Source organism: Sorex fumeus, unplaced genomic scaffold (assembly GCF_029834395.1).
Source record: "Sorex fumeus unplaced genomic scaffold, SorFum_2.1 ptg000083l, whole genome shotgun sequence".
NCBI classification, from domain to species: domain Eukaryota; kingdom Metazoa; phylum Chordata; class Mammalia; order Eulipotyphla; family Soricidae; genus Sorex; species Sorex fumeus.
In genome coordinates, this window is record NW_026606140.1 from 12,999,458 (window position 1) to 13,019,566 (window position 20,109).

A 20,109-nucleotide genomic window follows, 5' to 3' on the forward strand; every position below is an offset into this window, starting at 1 on the left:
CCCACTATGATTAAGAGCAATGCGGAGTCTCCTCCCACTTTTTCCTTTCAACATCCTTAGATGAACTTTAGATTAAAATCAACCAGAGGAGCTAGAGCCAGAGGACAACGTTTAGGGCACTTGTTTTGCAAGCAGCCAACCAGAGTTCAATCCCTGGCCACCACCTAGAATGTCCCAAGCCCCACCAAGAGTGATCCTGAACACAGAGCCAGGAGTAAGATCTGAGTGTGGTACAAAGCCAAAAGCAAAACAAGCAAACAAATCAATAAAAACAGAAACCTAATTGAAAATTACTTTAGCTAAAATGACCGTTTATTTTTGGCCTACAAATTTCAAGTGTCGCTATAAACTCAGGCTTTCAAACAAAACATCCCCTCTCCCTCGCTCCCTTGCTTCCTCTCTTTGCCTCCTTTCTTCTCCTCCTTCCCATTTCTTCCGCTGTCTTTTTTTCTCTACTGACCTTACTTCTAGTGCAATTGGGGGAAAATACAGCTGCAGAATGAGGGTCAAAAAACATGTAACTATCATATGACCCAACGATGGCATTCTTGGCATTTGTCCCAGAAAATGAAAACTTCTGTTCCTGTAAAAACCTTTACTCCAACGTCCATCATAGTTTTGTTTCACATAGTGGGGGGAAAAAAACCAGAAATAACCCAGATGTTCTTTGGAGGGTAAATAGTTCAATAAGCAGACAACGGAATCTGTACCTTGAAGAAGATGGTGGTTAAATTGCATAAATGTTGACACAAGCACATACATACAAGCACTAACGTGGAAATAAAATGGAAGAAATCAAAGTATAATGAACTGAATCTATGTCGCTATCTTGTTTATGATTGGCTAGTTTTGCCAAATATTGCCATTGGGAACACTGAACAAGTGTCCAACGGATGTTTCTGTATTATTTATGCATTTGCATGTGAATCTACAATGATATCAGCAAAAGTTTCAATTATAAAGAAACAGATGTGTGGACCAGAGTGATAAAGCACAGCGGGTTGGGCGTTGCCTTGCACAAAGCCAACCTGGGTTGGATTCCCAGCATCACATCATGTATGGGCTGAGCACAGTCTGGTGTGGCTCCCACCCCCTCCGCCCCCGCAAAAAGCCAAAAACCAGACAGCAGGTAGAACTTGACCCATAGATAATGGTTTGTCAACTTCTGATCTAAGATGATGATGATGGGGTAGAGACTTGAGCTAACCAACAGATGTTCTTCCCTTCCCCTAAATTCTGGAACTTCCCTGGAGTAAAAACCAAACCAAAACAAACAAACAAACAAAAAAACTTTGCTTGCTTCAGTAAAGTATGCGGTTCCCCAGAACCCCGTGTTTTTTGTTTGTTTGGGGGCCACACCAGGAGTTGCTCAGTGCTAGATTTGGGGTTGGCCACATGCAAAAGAAGTGCCTTATTGGAACTGGAGCAGCAGTACAGCAGGTAAGGCGTTTGCGCATGTGTCTGACCTGGGTTCGATCCCTGACATCCCATTCGGTCTTCTGAGCACCACCAGAGGTGATTTCTGAGTGCAGAGCTGGGACTAAGTTGGTGTGGCCCCCAAACAAAACAGATAAGCAGCAAACAAACAAAAACCCAACAACGGCCTTACCTCCTGTACTATCTCTTGGGCCCCAGCTGGCTTTGATGGCCTCAAACTGATGTGTCTGGGGTCTAGGGCAGCGTTTCTCACACTCAGCACTTGACCTTTGGGGCCAGATGATGCTTTGTTGTCCTGACCTTGTAGGATGTGGAGCAGCTCTTGTTTCAGCCCATCAGATGTTAATGGTGCCCTTCAGTGCGGAAGATCTAAAAATGTCTTCCAAGGGGGTCAGGGCCAGGGGGGGCTCCTAGGTTTTATGCATAAAATCTAGGTTCAATTCCTGGCACCACATTGGGTGGGTGGGGTGGGGGCAGGGAAAAAAAGAAAAGAAAAGGATTAAAATATCTTTTGACATCAACAAGCAGAGCTATCCCAAGTTAAGAATCACTGCACTTGAGCTGTTTTTCCCTGAAACAACTAAAAAAAAAAAAAAACTGAGAGTGACCAGGTCAGCGAACACGTATGTTTTCAAGTCCGCCAAATCACTTCTCAGCTCATTTGCCCCATTCACCTGCTCCTCAGTACAATTTCAACACTGGCTTCCGTCTAGGGCTGTCGCCTTCAATAGAGTGGCTATCGCCTGAGCGGAGAACAATGTGTCTGAATTTTCACAGCAGGAATGCAGGTTTAATCAACCCTGTCGCTGTGATGCCAGTAATCAAGGCATTAGCTTTTATTTAAGTGAGGTTTACCCTTTACACTTAATGTATCGATGAGACTATAATTATGGACTGGTTAAATTTTTTTTTCCACCTCCCCTGCTGTGGACATTTGCCTACTGTTCTTCACTTACAACACAGTGATCCTTAGGGGAGAGATAGCAAATGAATAATTAGGAGATCTCTGGAGAAGAGGCGCGCCCTCGGCTGCGTGTTCAGGTTAGCAGAGGGTTAAACGCCACAACCAGGAGAGAGAGATGAGCGAAGGCGGTCCTGGGTCTTTTAAGAGGCCAGGACTTTCCTGGGAATAGCTGTGATGTAATTGAATATCAGACTCGCTGAAATCTGAACCCCTGTTCCCCCAGCGGGTTTAGGTTAGGGTCCCTGTTCTGTTTCTTAAGTGGTTGCTTAATAATCACAATATATCAAGCAGAACCATAATAACATTAATTGAGTGCCAAGCACTTGGCCCAACACGCAATACATTCTCTTTTCATCCTCACAAAGACCCAAATTAAGTATCCGTACTGCAATGATTATTCCCACTTCACAGATGAGAACGTGAAGGCTGAGAGGTGGAGCCAACGCCCCAAACACCCAGCTCTTCCCTAGGAGGAGGCCCGGGGTGGGGGTGGGAGTGGGGGGCGGGCGAGGGCTACAGTTCAAACCAAGTCTTTTCTCTAGAACTCTGACTTTGAATCAAGAACTCTTGTTATTCACCAGGCTGACTCTTGGCAGCAAATTTGGCCCTGGCATTAATACATGGCTTCAGGAAACACAGCTGTTTGGAGGAGGCAACAGCTGTTCATTCATTTACCACTTCACCAAGCCACAAGAATTAAAACACCATAAGGTAAAGCTCACTTGGTCTCAAACACCAGGATAGGTAATTATTGTTTTAATTAAAGAGAAGAAATAATCCCCCTGCTTCCTGCTCGAAATGCCGGCGTATTGATTTCCGTAGGAGGTAAGGGAATGATCGGAGGCAAGAAATTTGAAGTCATGGATGATAATTCTAGGTACTGTGTACGTTGGGAAGAAAATGACACATTAGGATACTGATCATTCATTTATTCAGCGCTCGCTCACTGACTCAACAATATTTATTGAGCACTGCTGTGCTTTTTAAGTGTTAAGCGATGTGGTGCCGTAGGAAATGTTTATGAACTGGAAAATGTCTTATTTCTTCACTCTGCAAGAGGGAGATTGTGCATCCTTGCAGCTGGGAGGGAGTGTTCCCTAAACAAAGAAGTCAACTGGATTTCATGAGCTCTTTCTCAAAATAAGTCCCTATAATTCCTCCTTTCTTAAACGTTGTCCTAGAACTCAGTCCTCAAGAACCCAGAAGGTCTAACCACGCCACCAATGGTAAAAACATTCACACAGTCTGGAGAATAGAACATTCTAATTCTAGGGCTTTGTTTTTTTTTGGGGGGGGGGTCACACCCGGCAATGCACAGGGGTTCCTCCTGGCTCTGTGCTCAGGAATTACCCCTGGCGGTGCTCAGGGGACCATATGGGATGCTGGGAATTGAACCTGGGTTCGATTCCCAGCCCCAATTGTAGGGCTTTTTAGAACGTTTTTTTTCCTTTCTTTTTCTTATTCTTTTTTTGTTGTTGTCTGTTTTTGGGCCACACCCAGTAGTGCATAAGGCTTAGTCCTGTCTCTGTGCTCAGGGATCACTCCTGGTAGGCTCAGGGGATTATGTGGGATGTCTGGGATTAAGGACTGGAGGATAGCACAGCGGGTAGGGCATTTGCCTTGCACGCAGCCGCCCGGGTTCGATTCCTAGCAAGCTACCAAGAGTATCCTGCCCGCATGATAGAGCCTGGCAAGCTCCCTGCGTATTCGATATGCCAAAGACAGTAACAAGTCTCACAATAGAGATGTTACTGGCGAAAATCAATGAACAAGGGGAGGACAGTACTACAGACAGTCTGGAATCAAACTTAGGTTGGTTGTGTACAAGGTAAACACCCTACCCACTGTACTATCACTGTGGGCCTCTCCAGAATGTTCTTTAACCTCTAGGTCATTTTTTCAAGCCTCATTAACTACTCATTTACCAGGGTTGCCATCCCAAGTGCTACAGACTGGGTAGCTTACATATAAATTTGTTTCTTTCCATGTGTGAGGCTTGAACCCTGGGGCCCCTCAGTTGGCAGCGTGAGGTGATTCAGAGATGCTCTCCTAGGCTTGCCGATGGTTGTCTTCTTGGCCCCTGGTGTCTCCCCCTCTTCATGTAAGGAGACCATAATGGATTAGGATATTGGACAGGGGCCCACTTAAATGACCTCATTTTAATTCAATTATCTCTGTAAGGATCCAAACATAGTTACATTCTGAGGAACTGGGGGTTAGTACTACTGCAGATGAATTGGGGGCTGGGGGAGGCTGAGTTTAGTCCAGTGGTGATATAACGCTACAAAGAGATGACTCTGGAACCAGACAGCAACAAGAGCTAAGTTCCTTGACTCTGCCTCGTTCTGCTGTTCCATAAAACATGCTTCTCGGGGTCCCTGTCCTTGGGCCTAGGGTTACACACAGCATTCAAGAAGTCACGTCGAAGTTCTAAAGCATCAGAACAGCCTCTGGCACCGAGTTAGCACGATTAAAGGGTTTATTAAATGAAACGCTGAAATAAAAAATTCATTTGACTCAAGTGTCAGAAGAGTATTAGGTGGTTCCCCCGGAGAATGTGCTTCTCGGGACGACGGAACTGCCAATTCACAACCGGAGAAGCCCCGTGGAGTTGGGGGGATACCGCCCTCTGCCACTCTTCAAAGTGCCTCAAGTAAGGACCACGTGATTTACCTTCAACCGTGAGCACGGTTTAGTGAGTGCTGGCGAGGTGACAGGCATGAGCTCAGGGCCTGGCCTGCTCCCCGCCCCCCTTCTTGGGAAAGAGGCCCCACAAAGCCTGGTCTCGAGGCCAAGTTCCCCATTAGTGAGTGGTGGGCCAGGCTGAACATTACCAGGGGGAACACGTTCAGGACTGTCTGCTGCCGAGCGGGCCGGAAAGCTGGGCAAAGAGTGGCATGCCCCACTTTGGGTCACCCCTTCTCCCCGCACTGAGTGGGAGACATGTCCCCCTGGCCAAGGCCCCTCTCTGTGCGACAGAAAGCATCAGGCGGCTGGGACCCGACCCAGCAGCACCTTGCGAGCCCAGCATTTGAGGGGCAGGCTTCCAAACACGGTAATAATCGTCCCATTAAAATTAATGTCCATGAAGTGAGCCGTTAAAAGCGTGTAGATTAAAAAGGGGGCGGGCGGTGGAGGGAATCGCTCGACTTAAATCCAAAGGGCTTTTTCAATAGACACTGTATCTTCTTTCTTGGAACAAGGCACCCGGTGGTGGATCAGGTCCCCGCTGTGCAGACTAGGGGGGATTAAGGAGGTGAGCCCCAGGAGGATGGGAGGGAGGATCTGGCCAGAAGCAAAGGGAATCTAGGTTTATCCAGGGCCCCGCTGCCTGCCAGGTGCTTGGCACGTGTTTCTCGCTTTTCATCTCAGCCCCAGTCCTGGGCGGGAGGTATTATTATTCCCAGATTACAGGGGGCAGTATAAAACCATGCTTAAGAGTTGAGGGCTGGCGCTGCCTGATTTCCTTAGACACAAGCTTACTTTGCACTCGCTGTGAGTTTGGACAAGAGGTCTGAGCTAGCTGCGCCTCAGTTTCCCCATCTGCCAAACAGGATGGTGAGAATGTGCACACGCGCACATACACACATGCACGCATGCACGCACAGACACACAGACAGACACACACCTTCCACCCCTTGAATTACTGGGGCCTTTCATTTCCGGTAGCAGAGGCAAGGGTCTGAGCCCAGGGCTGGCCATTATGGTTATGGGGGTGGGGCTGGCTGACCGGTAAGGCCTTATAGATTGGCCGGCAGAGCTGGGCTCTGAGCCCAACTGTGGTACAGGCCAAGAGGACATTTCTGCTGATAAATCCACACCCAAACCATGTGCCTCCTCTTGAAGAATCTTTTCCAGGTCACCAAAAGCCACATCCAGACTTGGGTGAAGGGAGCCCTGGGAGGAACGTGGCCTCAAGGCAGAGGCCAGAGAGCCTTGCCCAGGAGAGGGAAGTGGGATGCGGCCCCTTCGTTTTCTGAACCCCAGAGACCCACTTTATTCCAAAGGATCTCTCTCCCTGGCAGGGTAACGCCAGACTTTCTAGCCTGGAAGTGAATGAAGGGGGACTGGATGGAGATAGGGGTTCAGGTGCCCCTGAAACGCCCACCCCAGACCCTGGACCCGGCCCAGCAGCTTCTTAGCGGCTCCTCCGCACCTTCAATCCGGATCCTCAGTAGAATCTGTAACCCAGGTTAGTAAATACAGCTCACAAGAGAGCAGACCCCCATAAGTTCCCCTCTAGAAAGCCCGGGTGAGGGTCTCACCCGGTGCGGGTGTGTGGCCGCGAATGAACATGTCATCCCTGAGCCCCGGCTAAGGGGCTAAGGACCGACCCTTGACAACCCCCCACCCCATCTTCCTGCACCCAGGTGCTCAGCGCCGAGGGTGCGCGGGAGCGCGTCGGGTTCGGTCCCCCGCGGGTGGGGGAGGGGTGGGTCTGTGTCGGGAAGGGGTCCCAATCCGAAGCGTACAGGTGCTGTGTGCGGGCTGCAACTTGCGATGGGCAAGTCGGGTGCAATCTGGCTCTTTTGCGGCGATGCCGTTTCCACCCCCCCCCCCGCCACAAAACAATAGCCTCGGAATATTTTTGAATAATGCAGCCCAATGCGAGAACAGCTTCCTCCGAAACGGCGAACCACATCGCGACGGAAGCCGAATTCAGGGGCAGGGAAAATAAAGAAAAAAAATAAAAGAAAGAAGAGGAGGGAGATGCAATTCGCCCTCCCTCGCCGCCGAGGTCCCCCCGCGACCCCTCCGCCCCTCGGTCCGGGATCTCCGCCCGGGAGCGGGGGGACGAGGGGGGTCGGGCGCCTCCCGCGCCCCCACCCCGGCGCGCGCCTCCGCGCCGCCGGCGCCGCGAGGGTTAAAAGTTACCTCTCGGCTCCTTCTGCCTGCAGCCCCCCCACCCCCCGGGGGGGCCGGATGATGTAACCCCCTCCCCGCCCCCCTCCACCATGTGACACTTTAATTAATAATAGCGCCGTCAGCACAACAAACGCACAACACCGGGAGAAACTTGGTGTCCAGGGGCGGCCCCCGGCGGCTGGAGCGCGGCGCGGGCGGGCGCGGAGGCCGGAGGGAGCCGAGGCGAGGGGCGGCCCGAGCGCGGGGAGGACCCGGCGAGCCGGTCATGTGCCCGTGCCCCCTGCACCGCGGCCGCGGGCCCCCGGCCGTGTGCGCCTGCAGCGCGGGCCGCCTGGGGCTGCGCTCGGCGGCCGCGCAGCTCACGGCCGCGCGGCTCAAGGCGCTGGGCGACGAGCTGCACCAGCGCACGATGCGGCGGCGCCGCGCGCGGGGTCGGGGGGCGCGGGCGCCCGGCGCGCTCCGCTCCTACTGGCCCTGGCTGTGCGCGGCCGCGCAGGTGGCGGCGCTGGCGGCCTGGCTGCTCGGCAGGCGGAACTTGTAGGAGCGCGGGGCTGCGTGGAGGGGCCGGAGCCGAGACCCAGCTGGAGCGAGCAACAGGTACGCGAGCGAGCGCGCGAGCGCCGGGCGGCGGGGGAGGCTCGGCCGGCGCGAGCATCCCCGCCCCGCGCCCGCCCGCCGCCCCTCGGCCTCGCTCCCTTCCCGCTCCCGGACCCCGCGTCCCTCCGAGTGCCAGGGCCGCCCCCCGCCTCCTCGCGCGCCGCGGGTCGCGCGGGGCCCGTCCGGAGCGGGTGTGCGATTGAGGCCGCGGCGTCCCGCGCTGTTGGGGGCGGGGGGAGGTCAAGGCAAGTTCCCCATCCCGCCCCAAGCAGCCCGAGTTGCCGCTCCTCTTCCCCCAGTGCCCCTTCTCCACTTTCTGCGTCCTGCGCTCGGGGACCCCCCGGCGCGCATCTCGCCGCCCCCCGGTTTCGGGCTGGCTCGCGCCGCCTCCCAAGGCCCGTGCGCTCTGCCGCTCGCTCCGACAACTTCTGTCTTCGCAGACGCGTCCCGTCGACGGAGCGTGAAGGAGAGCCTCCCCTTTTCGCTCCCCGCCCCAAGATCCCCCCAAAACCGGGCTGGGATGTAGAGGCTTTCAGGGAAACTTTAAGGGGGCAGCCGTGGCTGTGCGGAAAGAGAATTTGTCGCGCCTTTTCTGAGTGCTAGGCCCTGTTAGCGGAGGGCTTGTTTGGAGGGCGTGGAGCCCCGGAGGCTGCGTGCTGGGATGGGGCGAGGGCCGGGGCTCCCCGGGCACGGCAAGGGGCAGCGAAGTCCTCAGCCCCTGGGGACCACGGGCACCCTCGGTGAGCGCTCCAGCGGAGCGAACGGGCGAGAACCGTCTTTGCTGGTTCTGGAACCCGGGGGAGCGAGGCGGGGAGGCCCGAGGCGACAGTCCCGGGGATGCGCGCCCGGGTGGAGGTCGGGGGAAGCTGGCGCGGCGCCGCCAGGCGAGGCCCGAGAGCCCGCGGGGAGAGGCGGCAGCCGGAGCGTGGGGGGTGGCAGCGCCCGGGGAGCTGCGGGGGCGCGCGGGGTGTGAGTCGGGAGCGCGGGCGACAGATGTCGCGTGGGCCGGGCGCCGCCAGGGCGCTGGCGCCAAGAGGTGCGCGCTTCGGGGCGCTGTGTGCCCCGTTCCTGGAGGTCCCATCCGCTTCTCCGCGCCTGGGCTCGGAGAGGAACTCGGGGCTCCCTTGGGTGGGAAGAGACAGCGTATGTGTGTGTGTGTGGGGGGGCGTTGAACGGGGCGGGGAGGGGGAGACGGAGCGGGGTGCGCGGACCCGCAGTATTTCGGATGCGGCATGTGGAGGTGAAGGAGGGAGGCGAGCGGGAGGCGGGAAACCCCCGAGTGCAATTTTGGGGAAAGCGGAAATAAGGTGGGAGGAAGAAAACACCAGCCGGCGGCTAGACTTGGAAAGAGAGGAGAGTCGCGAGCTGGAGCAAAAGCAGCAGCCGGGAAGGCAAGTTGCACGCTGGTGGGTGGAGGGAAGGGAGTCGCGTGGACGTACAAAGAGGCGCTTTGGGGCAATGTGGGAGGGAGCGCTCCCCCCCCCAGGCCCCCTCCAGGCGCTGGGCGATGGGGGTCTGGGGCGCCCAGCCCGCGGGATCCTGTGTGCCCGCCCGCACTCTCTCCGCTTGGCCCCTGGGTATCCCCTCCCGCCCGTGCCCCCACCCCCAGTTGCTCTGGCGGACAAATCATTGTCACCTTGGTTTATTGGTTCTCCCTTGGTTCGTTGGCTTCTACCTCAGTCTCTTGGCCCCAAGCCACCTTCTCAGCCCCCCTGGGGTTCTCCTGCACCTGCTGTGCCCCCTCACCCAGGCCCCCAGGAGCCTCCACCTCCAGTGCCCTGTCCCTGCTGACACTCCTGTCAGTGGGTTCCACCCCCCATGTGCCCACCCATCCTAGATTTGGCCCCTCCCTAGCCCAGGCCTTGTCCCTCGGTCATCTTCCCACTACCAACTTCCTGCCCAGCCCAGCCTCCAGCTCTCTCCTGCTTCGGGCTTAATTGCGCGGTGGGGGGTAGGAGGTGGTGGTGGGGAACCCCTCTTTCCAACCTCCTGTATTCTAAAGAAGTGAAAGCAAATCCACCCGAATGGGGTCCTTTCCCCTTTTCCAAGTCCAGAGGGAAAGTGGGCGGGCTCATGGCATCCCTTCAGGTGTTCCAGGCAGACCTATGCCAGCCTCCGAGGGGAGGGGCTTTTCCCTTTGGGGGTAGACTACGAAGCAATGCTCAGGAGACCCCAATCTCTCCCTGACAGTCGTGCAGGGCGTTACTCCCTATCCTGATTTGGGGGCAGTGCTGGGTGGGGAGGAAGGGGTTGTCTCCAGGGCTGCCCCCAGAAATACTCAGTGCCGGATGGAGCCCAGGTCAGCCCCATGTAAGATTTGTGTCTGAGGCCCTGGACTTTCTCTGGGCCCAGGCATTTATTCTCTTAGGCTGAAGGAGCATAGCTGAATGCAAGATCACAGTAGTAAATTTCACACACACATACGCACACACATACTCACACACACACTGCGCACACACACACACACACACACACACACACACCACACAAAGAACCCAAAGCCTTTCCCCACGGAAACTTCATTTCCCCTAGGAACAATGTCAGCATGGACACTGTCACATACAGGGTCTCTGGAGGAGGACATTAGTGTGGTCAGTGTTGGCAATCCAGCAGTTTCTGCCTGCCCTTCCGACGACAGGCCAGTCGAGTTCCATGATTAAAAGCTTGAACTCAGGGACCAGAGAACCTGGGTTGAAGTCCCTGTTCACGAGCTGGCTGGCAGCGTGACAGGCATGGACCTGGCCTCTCGGAGCTGTACCTGAAGCTGGAGACGAGCTTTTCCCAGGTCTGGGGGGATGGACAGGCACAGCCTTGTCAGGAGCCTGGCGCCAGGTGCTGGAGAGAGAGGGCAGTGGGGAGCACTCTTGCCTTGCTCCAAGCCAACCAGGAGTTAATCCCTACTGTCCCCTATAACATCCCCAAACCCTTGCCAGAAGTGATCCCTGAGCACAGAGCCAGGAGCAAGTCCTGAGCATCGCGGGGTGTGGCCCCCAGAACAAAACAGCAAACAAAAACCTGAGTGGAGTGCCTGGTGTCTTGGCCCATCCAAGGGTGGAATGGTATCTGAGGGGAAATGGAGGCAGAGCTGGGGAGGCTGGGGGAGGCTGGGAGGAGGCTGGGTGTGATTTAACCAGTCGCAGCTTGAAGCTCCCGGGAACAAAAGAGGCTTTATGGTGCGGGGCTGGCGCGGGGAGGCGTGGGAGGGCGGGGAGTGCGCCTTGGGGGTTGGGGAGGGAGAGAGAATGGAGCCGAGCAGTCGAGCTGGGAGAGGGGGTCAGGGGTGGGTAGCCTCTTGCCTTGGGACTCGGGAGAAGGGGAGAGGGGGGACTCTGGAGGCCCAGGGGCGGCGTGGTCAGGAGCTGGGCAGATAATGGGCCGGCAGGAGCCTGCCAGGATGAATTAATGCCGGCCGGCCCCACCGCCAGACGGGCTAACTGGTTCTTGGCAGGTACTTTGGGGATTAAGTGGTTAAACCTGGAGGCGCATCCCTCGGGCCTCCCTCCAAGCCTCCCTCCAAGCACCCCTGCCGGGAGGACTTTTCGGGCTTGAAAGCCTGGGCTTGGCTCGCTGGCCAGCCCGGAGGAAGCCAGCCAAACGAAGGAGGCCAGCTGTTGGGGAGACCCCCTGGGAAGCAGCCAGATGTGCCGCCTGGTCCCTGTGTGGTGTCACCCTCTTGCCTGGTGAGAGGCCGGGGCACACATGACAGAGTCCAGAATGTAAAGGCCGCGGACCCTCCCTGTGAATGACCTGCCCGGTGTTGCCCGCCGCCTTGACTGCTGGCTCAGCTTGCCTAGGCCTGCGCGGTGGGGTTCTGTCTTTCCTCGGCTGGCAGCAGGCCTTCCGGGAAGCAGAGGCTGTCCCTAGGTGCCCTCGCCCTTAGCGGTGTGCTGGTGATAACCATGTCACGGGGGATGGGGTCAGAAACGGTGCAAGACAGGGACAAGACTTCCTCTCCCCACTGACCGAGGTGTGGTGGTGTGGCATGCACGCTGGGTGCAGCAGGGACCAAGATGGAGGGGGGGGGTCCTGCCCTCCCTTCCGGGGAAGGAGCCAGGAAAGGTGGTTTCCATGGCAAATGCCAGACCCTCTGGGGCTGGGCAGTGGGATAAGAGAGGGGTGACTTGTCACTGCTGGCTTGGGTTGGCTCAGTATGGTTGCAAGGTGCTGTAGGAACCAGTTCAGCTACTGGAAAGAGACTCAGAGGGACTCAGAGCAGGCCATGCAGCCTCAGCAGGGCGCGCGCACACACATACACACATACACACACACACACACACACACACACACACACACACATGCTGGAACCCCACCTGGAGACCACAAGTGGCCAAAACAAATGTCAGGGGACTGGGCTGAAGCAGCTTTGCCTTTTCTGAGCCTGTTTCAAAGCTGGGTCAGTTCTTTTTTTTTTTTTTTTTTTTTGCTATTTGGGTCACACCCAGCGATGCTCAGGGGTTAGTCCTGGCTCTGCGCTCAGGAATTGCCCCTGACAGTGCTCGGGGGACCCTATGGGATGCCAGGGATCAAACCCAGGTCAGCCGCGTGCAAGGCAAATTCCCTACCTGCTGTGCTATCACTCCGGACCCTGGGCCAGTTCAGAGTGTGGTACCTGACAACACAGGCCTCTTGGGGTTTGTAGTCGGGGCAAAGTTCAGCCCCGTGGACCTTCTTCCCGACATCTGGGAGCTCCTGAGGGTCCTTTGTGACTTTTGCTTTGTGCAGTTGTTCATCTGGTCTCCTTCTCTCACCAGCAACTGCAAGTCCAGGGCCGGGGTGAGACTTCCTGACCTTGGGGACACTGGCCTGATCTGGTCCCAGGGGGGAGCGCTGTGCTGTCCCCACTTGCTGAGGGTGTAAAGTGAGGTCTGCCGAATGTGTTCGTGAGACTGTTGGTGCAACAGCAGCAGCAGATTGTCAGGTGACTGTCCGGGTCAAAAGTGTGCAGGTGCAGGCCAGAGGGATAGCACAGCAGGTAGGGCATTTGCCTTGCACGCTGTTGACGACCCGGGTTCAGTCCCCAGCACCCCATATGGTCCCCCCAGCACCGCCAGGAATAATTCCTGAGTGCAGAGCCAGGAGTAGCCCCTGAGCATCACTGGGTGTGACCCAAAAAGCAAGAAAAAAAGAGTGTGCAGGAGCTGGACTTTTCTGTAGAAATTCTATGGAATAAAACTTGTGCAAGGGTCATCTGCAGCATCTAAAATGAGCAAAACGTGATCAAGTGACTGACACTTCTCTTCAAAGCTGTTTCCAGCTGTGGCCATGCTGAAAACAGGCAGCCTTGGATGTAAACTGGTTTAGATCTCCTGTGGTAGAGAGAATCCGGTCTAACATCATGGTCATCCTCAGGGAGACCCCAATCCACTGACTAATGACAAGGGGGTGCAAAAGCTGAGCTGATTCAACCCAACTCAGGATGTTATTCTAATATCCGGTGGAGTTGGCTGAACAATTATCTCGTGTCCAGTTCTCCTGCCCACTCTTCCGTTCTTTCCTCCAGTACAAAGGCATTGATCCCTTGGATGTTCCTTAATAAACTTGTATACTTGGGCCTAGGGTGATAGTACAGCGGGCAGGGCATTTGCCTTGCACGTGGCCAACCCGGGTTCAATTCCCAGCATCCCATATGGTCCCCTGAGCACCGCCAGGGATAATTCCTAAGTGCAAAGCCAGGAGTAAACCCTGAGCATTGCTGGGTGTGACCCAAAAAGCAAAATAAAATAAAATAAAATAAACTTGTACACTTCAAAAAAAAGTGCATGCTGTGAAGCCCTGGGGGCGTGGGCTTCCAGAGGATGCAGATGGAGCCCCCTTGGGCCCCAGCACCCTCACTTGTCAGTATCCATCCTCAGGAAATAGAAACACGAGCACAGAACACTGTCATCCTTGCCCCCCCCCCCCCCCCCCCCCCGCCTTACTGGCCGCCTTCTTGACAAGAGCCAAACTCTGTAAGCCACTGAAGTGCCCATTCTTAAGGGATTGGGTCAAGAAGGTCGGGTATGTACATGCTGTGCAATGCTAATCAGCGAGAAAACAAGACGGAAGTGGTCAGAAAGATAATGGAGAGGGCGTTGGTTTGCCTTGCATGCGGGGTTCGAGCCCCCAGCATCCCATATGGCCCCCCAAGTCTGCCAGGAGCAATCCCTGAGCTCTGAGCTGGGGCTGAGCTCTGGGCACAGTTGGGGGTGAACCCCGAACAAAAAAGACACAGAACATGGCCATTGCGATGGAAGGGGACTTGAGGGGAGTAAGAGAAGCGACTTCACTGGAAGGGAAAGGCCCCGCATTGCACTGTTTCACCCAGATGTAGATGCCACGCAGTTCATGCAGCTGATGAATGAGCAAACGAAAGGAACCGACAAACCAGTGAGCAGGGAAATCCTAAGGTTACCTGAAGGAAACGGCTGCGGGAAGCGAGCTAAGACGGGGGAGTTGTGAAAAACCGTGCATGATTTTTTTTTAAAGTGGGTAGTACAGGGAGTCCTCTCTCATTTGCTATGCGGCGGACCCCGGTTTGATCCCCGATACCACATAGGGTCCCCTTGAGCACCACGAGGAGTGACCCCACTCAGAGCCAAGAGCAGCCCCTGGTGGGTGTGGCCCTGAACCCCAGCCCCACCCCCCACGAGAAGCATGTCATGAAGGATGTGGCCAGACCGGGGAAGGGCCAGCCCCCCTCACTTGACTGCCCCCAGCTCTGGGCACTGACCCTTCAGGAAGTCGGGCGCTTTGGCGTCAGTGCCCACTTTCCCACCTCCCCGGTGGCAGCGCTTGGCAGCGCTGAGTTCTCTGGTCTCCCCACAGCCCTGACAAAACCCAGTCATTTACCTGCAATCCCAGGGAAGAGGGCGGCAAATCTGTCTTTTGGAAGCGACCAGTTGGGCTCGCCCCAGGCCCTGTCTCAACTGCGCCCCCTTCATACCTCACGCCCCACACCTGCCAGTCTGAATGACTCGCATGGATGAAGTGACAGGCCACACCTGAGCCACCTCCCTACCTCTAGAAGGTTCTGCAAAGGGACGGGAGGGGGGGGGAGCATTGAGGATTTGGAAGATATCCTGGGGGGTGCGGGTAAAAGAGCGCTGTCTTGGTGCTAGAGCGATAGCACAGCGGGGAGGGCGTTTGCCTTGCACCCGGCCGACCCGAGTTCGATTCCCAGCATCCCATATGGTCCCCCGAGCATCACCAGGAGTTAATTCCTGAGTGCATGAACCAGGAGCAACCCCTGAGCATCGCCGGGTGGGACCCAAAAGCCAAAAAAAAAAATCAAACAAGCAAACAAACCGTAATAAAATCACTCAGTGTTGTGCCAGGACTCCTGCTCAGTGTGAAAGGAGGGCGGGAAGAACAGTCCAGAAGTGCAGTGAGGAATGTGAAGCGCCCAGTGCCCTGTAACCCCCGAACATGCGCCTAGGATGACCTAGGCCGGAGCTTCTCAGCCTTCCCTGGCCATGTTCCCCCTCCTGTGCCCCAGTCCTACCATCTCATGCTGTGGACCCCCGTTTACATAGTTTTCACCTGTGGCCCCCTCGGAATCTCCCGAGGCACCAGGTAAGCCCCCCCACCCCCGCATCATTGGGGCCAAGTGAGCACAGCGGGGAGGGCGGCTGCCTTGCACGTGGTTGGTCGAACAGGGTTCCATCCCCGGCACCCCCGAGGGTCCCTCAAGCCTCCAGGAGTGATCCCTGAGCCCAGAACCAGGAGTCAGGCCTGAGCCTCGCCCAGTGTGGCCCCCAAATGAACAAACAAAAGCAACTCTCCCCAAAGACCACACAGCTTCGGAAGGGCCTGAATCAGGCCCGGACCCTCGACAGCTGGCTCCCGAGTCTGTGCTCTTACCCAGTACCCGGTGTAGCCCTGTGGCGAGCCTCTCCGTGGAGACCGCAGATTCACACACGTGCCTGCTCTCCCCCTCCCTCCCCGCCTCCCCTCCCCCTCCTCCCCCCCAGTCTCCTCCCCTCCCCCTCGCTCCTCTTTCCCTCCCTCACCCTCTCTTTCCCTTTCTTCCTCCTCCTCTCCTCCTCCCTCCATTTCTGTCTCTCACTCTCTCTCTTTCTCTCCTTTTCCTTCTGGTTCTGGACCAGACGATAGTACAGCAAGTCGGGGGCTTGCCTTGCCCGTGGTTCAATCCCCAGCGTCCTTTATGCCCCCTCCCAAGCCCCACCAGGAGTGACTCCTGAGCACAGAGCCAGGAGTATGCTCTGAGCACTGCCAAGTGTGGCTACAAAAACAAAACAAAACCAAAAATCCCACAACAACAACAACAACAGCAAAATAACAAAAACCCAAAATGAGTCACCAGAGGATTTAGTGAGTCCCCTGACCAGGGTGCCATCAGGGCCGAGGAACCCAGTCCCCTAGGGTCGGGGTGCAGTTGGTGCCCCTGGGGCCTGCAGGGTCGGGCCGGAGAAGGTCTGCGGTCTGCAGCAGGGCCTGTTGCTGGCCTGGAGTCCTCCCCGGCAGGGGTGGGGGGAGTGCTCCTACCCTGTGCCCATCACAGCCGTGGGGGCAGCTGCCAGGGGTGCAGGTGCGGCCCGGAGCTCAGTGACCGGCCTGGTCCTCCTCCTCGGTGTCAGTAAGCGGGGAGGGGCTCTTAAGGCTGTGCTCACAGTGCAGCATGCTTGGTCTGTTCTAGGGTGTGTGTGTGTGTGTGTGTGTGTGTGTGTGTGTGTGTGTGTGTGTGTGTTTATGGGGTGGTCACACCTGGCAGTGCTTAGAGGCTGCTCCCGGCTCCGTGCTTAGGGGTCACTCTTGGGGCCCGGGGGTGGAAACTGGGAGTCCTGCATGCAGAACAAATGCCAGCGCGTTAGGCATCGTCCCCCGGCCCCCAAGGGATTTTTTTTCTTTTCGGGTCACACCTTGTGGTGCTCAGGGGTCACTCCTGGCTCTGCACTCAGGAATCACTCCTGGCGGTGCTCAGGGGACCATATGGGATGTCGAGGGCTGAACCCGGGTCGGCCGCGTGCAAGGCAGATGCCCTACCCACTGTACTATCGCTCCGACCATCAAGGGAACATTCTTTTTTCTCTCTTCTGCTACCTCATAGCTCCTGCTGCCACTCAACCACAAGGTTTGCCGGGCCCACAGGCTCTGCCAGAACCTTCTCAAGCCTCTCCCACCCCCACTCCGTTCCTCAGGGCCTTCCCTTGTGCCCGCTGCCTGCTGCCCTGCCCTCTCATCCACTGCAACCTCCCCCCAGCCCCGTCCTTCTCTTCCTCCTCCCTCTTCTCCTGAAATAATGAAATAATTCTGAAACGATGCAACACTCATCCTTCCTTCCTTCACGTGTGTCCCCAATGGGGCTGGAGCGATAGTAAAGCGGGTAGGGCGTTTGCCTTGCATGCGGGCGACCCGGGTTCGATTCCCAGCATCCCATATGGTCCCCTGAGCACTGCCAGGAGTAATTCCTGAGTGCATGAGGCAGGAGTAACCCCTGTACATTGCTGGGTGTGACCCAAAAAGAAAAAAAATTCTACGCATGTGTCCCCAAGGCCTGGGTTCTACTCCCAGCACCAGAAAGAAAGCCTCAAGCCAGTGGACCGTCTCTTTGGGGGAGACAGGATCTCCCCCAAAAGAGAGTTCGGCCAACGAAGGGGTCCCGTCATGAGGGCCAGAAGACACAGCGCTGCTGGGGTCTTCTGGGGCTCAAGACTGTTCTGCACTCCCCAACAGTGCTCACGAGCCTCAGGGCAGCACCCAGACGTGCTTGGGGATTTCTTGGGGATCTGTATGGCACCCCAGATGGAATGAGGGTCATCTGCAGGCAGGCCGTGCTCACGCCTGGGGTTTGGTCCCCACCCTAGACTGGCTCTTGTCGCGTTTCCGGTCAGTGGAACTTGGCACCATTTGTCCTTCCGGGACTGTCTTCTTTGACTTGGCAGAATCTCTCAGACCCACATCTGGTAGTGCCAATCAGTGCCTCAGTCCTCCCTGAGGGCCAAGAATAATCCCTTGCGTGGGACCCCTCACCCATTTCCTCCGTCCATTGCTCGGTGGGCGTCTGGGGTGTTTCCGCTGGCCAGGCGGTGATTATGGACCCGTGCTGCTATGACCGTTTGTGCACGTTCTGGTCGTGACGCGGATCTTCCCTCCTGGGGGCTGGGCTGGAAGAGCTCCCCTTCTGGCCAACTTCCTGGCACCACGGATCTGAGCGCCCGCTCGCCCTCCGCTGCCGCCTCACCTCTGAGCTCTGTGTCCCTGGTTTACCCAGCAGCCCCCGCGTGTCACTGGATGCTGTCATTCTCAATTTCTTCCCTGCTCCCTCGCTGGGTGCTAGACTCTGTAAGGGCCAGAGCTCTGCCCTCGGGCTTCTTCGTCACTTGATTGTGCCGGGCTGTCTGGCAGTGAACGAGTGAACGCAGGCAGATACTGTCCTGAAACGGAATGATGCAATGAACAGACAAAGGTTTTAAGCCTGAGTCCGGGAAGGCCACAAGGGGTGTGGGGAGCTCTGTTCGCGTTTTTGGGGAGTGGACAGGGCACACCTGGCCATGCTCAGGGGCTACTCTTGTTTCTGGGCTCAGGAGGGACTTTCTTTTTTAAAACATTTTTAAATATTTTATTTATTTTTATTTATTTATTCTTTGCTTTTTGGGTCCCACCCAGCGATGCTCAGGGGCTACTCCTGGTTCTGCACTCAGGAATCACTCCTGGCAGTGCTTGGGGGACTCTGTGGGATGCCTGGGATCGAACCCAATCGGCCGCATGCAAGGCAAACGCCCTCCCTGCTGTGCTATCGTTCCAGCTCCAGGAGGGACTTTCAGGCATTGCTGCCGGGACCGTATCTTGTGCCAGGGACAGAACAGGAGTGGGCTATGAGCAACGCAAGAGCCCTAGCCCCTGGGCGTCTCTCTGACCTCTCCCTTCTCTTTTTAATTATTTTTTTAATTTGTTGTGTCTTTTTGGGGGGCTGCAGCTGGCAGTGCTTATTCGGGCTTACTTCTAGCTCTGTGCTCAAGGACCCTCCTGGGGGGGCTCGGGACCATATGGGGTGCTGGGGATCAGACCCAGGCCAGCCATGTGCAAAGCAAGCACCTTACCTGCTGTCCTATGACTTGTGCCCACATTGTGCGTTTGCGTTCACAGAAGAGGACTGTGTAAACGGGCAGGGAGTCCTGCAAACGAGCCAGTGTGCGTGCATGTGCGTCTGTGTGTGCGTGCAGGACTGGCGGGGGCACTTTCCTCCCGAATCCGCTTTATGTCTAGACGCGCTCCCTTCCCCTGCAAGCGGGGAGACAGGGCCCAGGCCACAGGCGCTGACGTCACCCTACGTGGCCGCTGACTGATGTCCTGCTCTTGGTTCCCGCAGGTTGGTGCAACCCCTGTGTTCTTGGAGAAAGCTGGTTCCCGTTTTCCTGAGGGGAAGCCCAGAGCTGGAAGGGCGGCGGTTGGCACTTCGAGGAGGAAGTGGAGGCTCAGCCGGCGCCTGGAGTGAGGGCAGAAAGGTGGTGGCTGGGGCTGGGGGAGCCTTCTGGATGGACACCCAGCTGCAGAAACAGACACCCTGATGCTATTCACCGACAGCTCTCTCTATATATATAAAAAAGAAAATATGAATATTACTTCTCAGTGCATGCCTTGTCGAGGACGCGTCCCCTTCTTTTTTTCTGCACCTTCCGATGTGAACTGGGACAGTCGCCTGCCAGGGGCTCTCGGAGACAGCCGCCGCCGCCACCACCACCACCGCCGCCGGAGCTCCTGGGAAACCTGCAAAGACTGGTGGGAATTGAATAACACGTGACGTGGCAGAAGGCAAAGAGGAAGGGAACAAAAAAAATAGGGAAGAAGGGAAGAAAAGAAATGAGGAGGAAGATGTGGGTGGGTGGGGGGCAGGTGCGGGTCTGCGCGATCTCCGTTCCAGAAGCCTCTCGACCCCTCGTGGCCACTTGGTACCTGCCTCTGTAGCTGGCTGTTCCCCCAGCCTCATCACAAGTGGCATCGTTGGTTCCTGCCCATCAGACGGTGTCTCCGGTGCTTCTCTTACAACTGCTGGTGCTAAGTGTGTTCTCGCTGGTGCTGCCGGGGACCCGTGGCACTGTGGCACAGTGCCACCAGATCTGCCGGCCTGAGATGAGATTTTTTATTTTGTTCTTTCGGATTCTTTTTTTTTTTTTCCTGTTTTGAAGGGGCGAGTTGCAAAAGTGCCACTTGAGAATCTCTTTCCGTAAGAGGCGGGGGGAGATGACAAGTAAGCCAGAGGTGGTTTGCGGGAGAATCTTGGCCTGGGAGGGGGCAGCTCTGGTTAG

General features: G+C 56.3%; 1 protein-coding gene across 1 annotated transcript; it reads left to right on the forward strand.

Moving 5' to 3' along the window:
* The first annotated feature begins 7,407 nt into the window (after nucleotides 1-7,407).
* On the forward strand, nucleotides 7,408-19,322 carry HRK (harakiri, BCL2 interacting protein). The gene is made up of 2 exons (XM_056131061.1): nucleotides 7,408-7,864; nucleotides 19,173-19,322. Exon 1 carries the CDS (start codon nucleotides 7,533-7,535, stop codon nucleotides 7,806-7,808), a length of 276 nt encoding a protein of 91 aa, XP_055987036.1. The 5' UTR covers nucleotides 7,408-7,532; the 3' UTR covers nucleotides 7,809-7,864; nucleotides 19,173-19,322.
* Nucleotides 19,323-20,109: the final 787 nt, after the last annotated feature.

Coding starts and splice junctions, on each gene's coding strand:
- HRK (XM_056131061.1), top strand. CDS start 7,533: ATGTGCCCGTGCCCCCTGCACCGCGGCCGCGGGCCCCCGGCCGTGTGC.